The sequence below is a fragment of the Rhagoletis pomonella genome, unplaced genomic scaffold (genome assembly GCF_013731165.1).
Source record: "Rhagoletis pomonella isolate Grant_MI unplaced genomic scaffold, Rhpom_1.0 Rhpom_scaffold_00001, whole genome shotgun sequence".
Lineage (NCBI taxonomy): Eukaryota > Metazoa > Arthropoda > Insecta > Diptera > Tephritidae > Rhagoletis > Rhagoletis pomonella.
In genome coordinates this window covers 85,764,159-85,769,647 of record NW_023458555.1, presented here as the reverse complement: position 1 = coordinate 85,769,647, position 5,489 = coordinate 85,764,159, and the positions used below count along the sequence as shown (strand labels likewise).

General features: G+C 37.9%; 1 protein-coding gene across 1 annotated transcript; it reads left to right on the top strand.

Moving 5' to 3' along the window:
- Nucleotides 1–4,397: 4,397 nt before the first annotated feature.
- LOC118733814 lies at nt 4,398–4,964 on the top strand. Its single transcript, XM_036463394.1, has one exon. It carries the CDS (start codon nt 4,398–4,400, stop codon nt 4,962–4,964), a length of 567 nt encoding a protein of 188 aa, XP_036319287.1.
- The last annotated feature ends 525 nt before the right edge of the window (nt 4,965–5,489 follow it).

Below are 5,489 nucleotides of genomic sequence, written 5' to 3'. Positions count from 1 at the left end.
CTTTTTGCAACAATGAATTACAACAACTTCAAAATTTGCATATCCCGAGTTGGCTAAAAGTAGTCGCGAACTGCACCGTGGAATTACACGCATTCTCTGATGCCTCGAGCGCAGCGTACGCTGCTGCAATATACATAAAAGTAACAATTGAGAGCTATACTTCAGTTAATTTGCTAATGGCGAAAACGAAAGTGGCACCTTTAAAACGACTGTCAATTCCAGGACTGGTATTGTGTGGTGCTCGTCTCGCCGCGGTTCTCAATTTCTATTGAGCTCGAGGCCGTTTTTAATGAAAAACTTATTGTGGAAAAGCAACAATAATTTGAAAAAATTGTAGAAGTGATAGCTATTTCGGAAATAACCACATTTCCTCATCAGACTTCTTTCAGTAGGATTCGAACCGACGGTCCCACTGACTCAGCCAGTTGCCTACGCACTGTGCTAAGTCCGACTTGTAAATTATCGTTGCTTTATTCTCACTTTTTCATTTTTGCTAGGCCAACACAATCAAGCGCAGCTATTCCGCTACGATTTATACTTGATCATGTGGTTGTTGGTTTTGTTGGTTTTTGTTAATAATTCTAATTTTGGAATGTTTAAATTTTAGGTGTGCTCGTCCGTAAGTTATTTGTTTTTGTTATTTTATGGCCTTATAACAATTATATTCAACAATTTTTATTGAGCTCGAGGCCGTTTTTAATGAAAAACTTATTGTGGAAAAGCAATAATAATTTGAAAAAATGGAAAATTTCGGAAATCACCACATTTCCTCATCAGACTTCTTTCAGTAGGATTCGAGCCGACGCAGAGTGTAAGATTTGACCCATCGAGCTGCTTTTAATTCTGTAATTCGAAAACTATTGAATATAGGTTAATGAAATTCTGCAAATGTACGTTATAAGATAGGCGAAGCTTTTTACAAAAAATTGGTAGTTTATAGTTACTGTCACGCCACCCTATTATAAAACTGCAATTTTTAAAACTGCAAAAACTGAAATATTTAACTAACTACAAAGGCTAAAATACCCAAAATTGATATTTAGAATTTCCCTATATCAAGGAATTATAAACTGACAGAAATGGACCTAAAAATATATATATATATTTTTTTTTAATTATGGGCGTGGAAAATATCGATAAAAAAGTCAAGATGGGTTAACAAAATTCCGTTATAAGTTCAATATTTCTTACTCTATTTACAAAAATGGGATGCCATTGGAAAGGTAATGAATCAGGCTTTCTCTATTCAAAGCGAAAATATAAAAATTTGTCGCGGTCGAGATAAAATGCAAATGAATTACTCGAAGAAAATGAAATTCCCAGTAGGCCAGAAAAAAGAAAATTTCATCAAAACCTGCACTTTCCAGCAGCTAAAATTATGTTGTTTAAAATCTAAGAGGAGTGGCAAATAAACTGAAATACAAACTTTATCGAATAGTGGCGGATAACGAGTTTGCGGGCCTAATAAAATTAATAAATTGCTAAAAATTAATTTAAATTAACATCGTTTTACTTTAACATGAAATACTCAGTCCTAGTTTATTAAAATCCCAAAAATGTATATTTATTAAAAAGAACATACCCAAGCAAATAAGACCAAAATCGAATTTTAGTAATTGTTGCATAAATCACATAACACCGACAAAATAAACATTGAGATTCAGTTTCAAATATACAAGTAATTTTCCAAATCAAACCCCGTCCCGCCATACACTTTGATTTAAATTTTTTAGTTGTTATTGTTTCGACTTTATCAGGCATTTCTAAAAATATTCTTGACGTTTTTTTTTTAATTTGGTGACATAAAATTATGTAATTAATCTTTTCTAGAATATGGAATTGATACACTGTGCGACGATCACACTGACTCAGCCAGTTGCCTACGCACTGTGCTAAGTCCGACTTGTAAATTATCTTTACTTTTTTCCCACTTTTTCATTTTTGCTAAGCCAACACAATCAAGCGCAGCTATTCCGCTACGATTTACACTTGATCATGTGGTTGTTGGTTTTTGTTAATAATTCTATTTTTAGAATGCTTAACTTTTAGGTGTGCTCGTCCTTAAGTTATTTGTTTTTGTTATTTTATGGCCTTATAACTATATATTATGAAAAACTTATTGTGGAAAAGCAACAATAATTTGAAAAAATGGTAGAAGTGATAGCTATTTCGGAAATCACCACATTTCCTGATCAGACTTCTTTCAGTAGGATTCGAACCGACGATCCCACTAACTCAGCCAGTTGCTTACGCACTGTGCTAAGTCCGACTTGTAAATTATCGTTGCTTGTTTATCACTTTTTCATTTTTGCTAGGCGAACACAATCAAGCGCAGCTATTCCGCTAAGATTTACACTTGATCATGTGGCTGTTGGTTTTGTTGGTTTTTGTTAATAATACTATTTTTAGAATGTTTAACTTTTAGGTGTGCTCGTCCTTAAGTTATTTGTTTTTGTTATTTTATGGCCTTGTAACAATTATATTCAACAATTTTTATTGAGCTCGAGTCGGACTTAGCACAGTGCGTAGGCAACTGGCTGAGTCAGTGGGATCGTCGGTTCGAATCCTACTGAAAGAAGTCTGATGAGGAAATGTGGTTATTTCCGAAATAGCTATCACTTCTACCATTTTTTTTCAAATTATTGTTGCTTTTACACAATAAGTTTTTCATTAAAAACGGCCTCGAGCTCAATAAAAATTGTTGAATATAATTGTTATAAGGCCATAAAATAACAAAAACAAATAACTTAAGGACGAGCACACGTAAAAGTTAAACATTCCAAAATAGAATTATTAACAAAAACACATTACTGGAATCGTAGTGGATGGAATACAACACATGTTATGATGAACTAAGGTTTGATGGGAATTTTTTACATTGGTACGCATTCAAAGATTTGTTTCAATCGGTTGTAAATATCTAATCATTCAAATTTGAGTAACACACAGAGACTTCAGTATCTCAAAGACGCACTGGTTGGTGATGCGGAACATGTTCTTGACAATATTGTGACAACAGATGCGAGTTTTCAAGTTGCATGGGACATTCTTGTTAAGAAGTATGAGAACAAGCGCATAATCATCAACTCGTATTTAACTCATATTATGAATTTGCCGAAAGTTGATGCTGAAACTGCCAGTCAATTGCGGGTGTTTTGTGACGGAGTAACAGCAGCATTGCGTGCGTTAGAACATCTTCGTCGTTCAGTATCACACTGGGATGACGGGCTCATATTTATAATTGTTAATAAATTGGATGTTGCTACACGTAAGGCTTGGGAACTGGCTCTTAGCTCAAGCGATGAAGTGCCAACGTTTGAAAGGTTAAAGAAGTTCCTTGAAAATCGTATTCAAACATTGGAGGTCATAAAGTTAGCGTATGATGAACCTCAAAAGGCAGCTAAATCGAAAACAACTGTTAAAGGTTGTCACATTTCAACTGCAACATGTCCGATATGTTCAGATAAGTATATCGTTTAGCATTGCAAACAATTTAAGGCCTCAAGTGCAAAGAAAGAGCTGGTAATGAGTCATAAGTTATGCTTCAATTGTCTAAGGCAAGGACATATGTTACGGGTGTGTCCGTCCGAGGGGCGTTGCACAGTTTGCAAAGCAAAGCACAACACATTATTGCATGGTGTATTTTTTAATAAGACCGAACCTAATGTGGCACAACAAGGAGTGTCGCAAAGTAATATAGCGGATTCGAGTACAACGAATGTCGCATCCTCTATAACAGCCAATAACACATGTATTGGAAACACGTCTAACCATTCACCAGCCTCTTTGCCGACAGTGCTGTTGGCCACCGCGTTTGTGGAAGCACGTGGTCCGAATGGACACAAACAAATTTTGCGAGTATTAATTGATAACGGAGCCGAAGCTACGTTCATTAGTGAGTTTGCAGCACGACAGTTGCAGCTACAACGTACAGTAGTTAAGATCCCGATCAGTGCAACTGGTACGAGCGTGGCTTGTGCGAAGGCATTGGCCAAAGTTACTATTCGATTACTAAAATACGATTTTGAGATGGAGTGTATCGCCTTGGTACTTCCAAGGGTAGGGAACATTACATCTAATAAGCATATCCCGAATACCGAATTCCCAGAATTGGGTCAGTTAAAGTTAGCTGATCCCAAGTGGTACCAACCTGGTGCTATTGACATCATCCTGAGTGCGGCAGACTACGCCATGATAATACGCAGCGAAGTTAAACAAAGCGCTACTAATAGAATGGTGGCACAGCATACGCAACTATGCTGGATCATCTTTGGTGGGTTATCTGATTATAAGAGTATGTCTGATACTCACAAAGCCCAGTGCTACAACACACACATCGACTTGGAGCATCCTTACGACTTTTCTGGGAACTGTAGGAACTCAACGAGCATCAAACCATGACGGAAGATGAAGTATACTGCGAAAACCTGTTCGAGCAAACTACAAGGCGTAACAGTTTCGGCCGATACATCGTGAAACTCCCTGTGCGAAAGGGTGGTGACCTTCAACAGCTTGCACCTAGCAAGCAAGATGCGCTAGTCTTGTTAGAACATACACATCGACGGCTTGCTCGCGAACCTGAACTTAGTACATTTTATAAAAAGTTTATGGAAGAGTATCGAGAACTCGGGCACATGGAAGTGACACACGACAACAATGATAGTCACATGTGCTATTTACCACACCACGGTGTGGGGAAAGCTTCGAGCACTACTACAAAACTACGTGTGGTGTTCAATGCCGCACGGAAATACTCCACGGGGGTATCGCTGAATGACTGTCTGTACACTGGGCCAAAGTTACAGAATGATTTCGCCAGTATTTTGCTGAATTGGCGACAATACAAATTTGCATTTACGGGTGATATCGAGAAAATGTACAGGCAGATTTTGGTGGACCGCGAAGATGCTGAACTTCAACGAATTTATTGGCGTACTCCTACAGAGGATTCACCCACCTACTGACCGTAACGTATGGGACTAATTGTGCACCGTACTTGGCACTTAAAGTCTTACAACGTCTCGCAAATGATGAACGAAAGAAATTCCCTCAAGCGGCAAAATCACTCGAAACTGAATTTTACATAGATGACGTCTTATCCGGAAGCGACACACACGATGACGTTATCAACAATATGCATCAATTAAAATCGCTGCTGCAGGCCGGCGGTTTTAGTTTGCGTAAGTTCAACTCCAACCCTATTGAGGCCTTGAACGCTATTGAGCCATGCGATCGTGATCCATCGGACTCATTGGAGTTAGGCATAAGCGACCGGACCAAGGCTTTAGGAATAGTTTGGCTTACTCGTACTTATATGCTAACATATAGCATTGATTTGGATTACAGTATTACGTGCTTCACCAAACGTAAATTGGCGAGTGATGTTGCTAGAGTATTCGATCCGTTGGGACTCGTGGCTCCTGTAACCGTAAGAGGCAAAATCTTTTTGCAACAATGAATTACAACAACTTCAAAATTTGCATATCCCG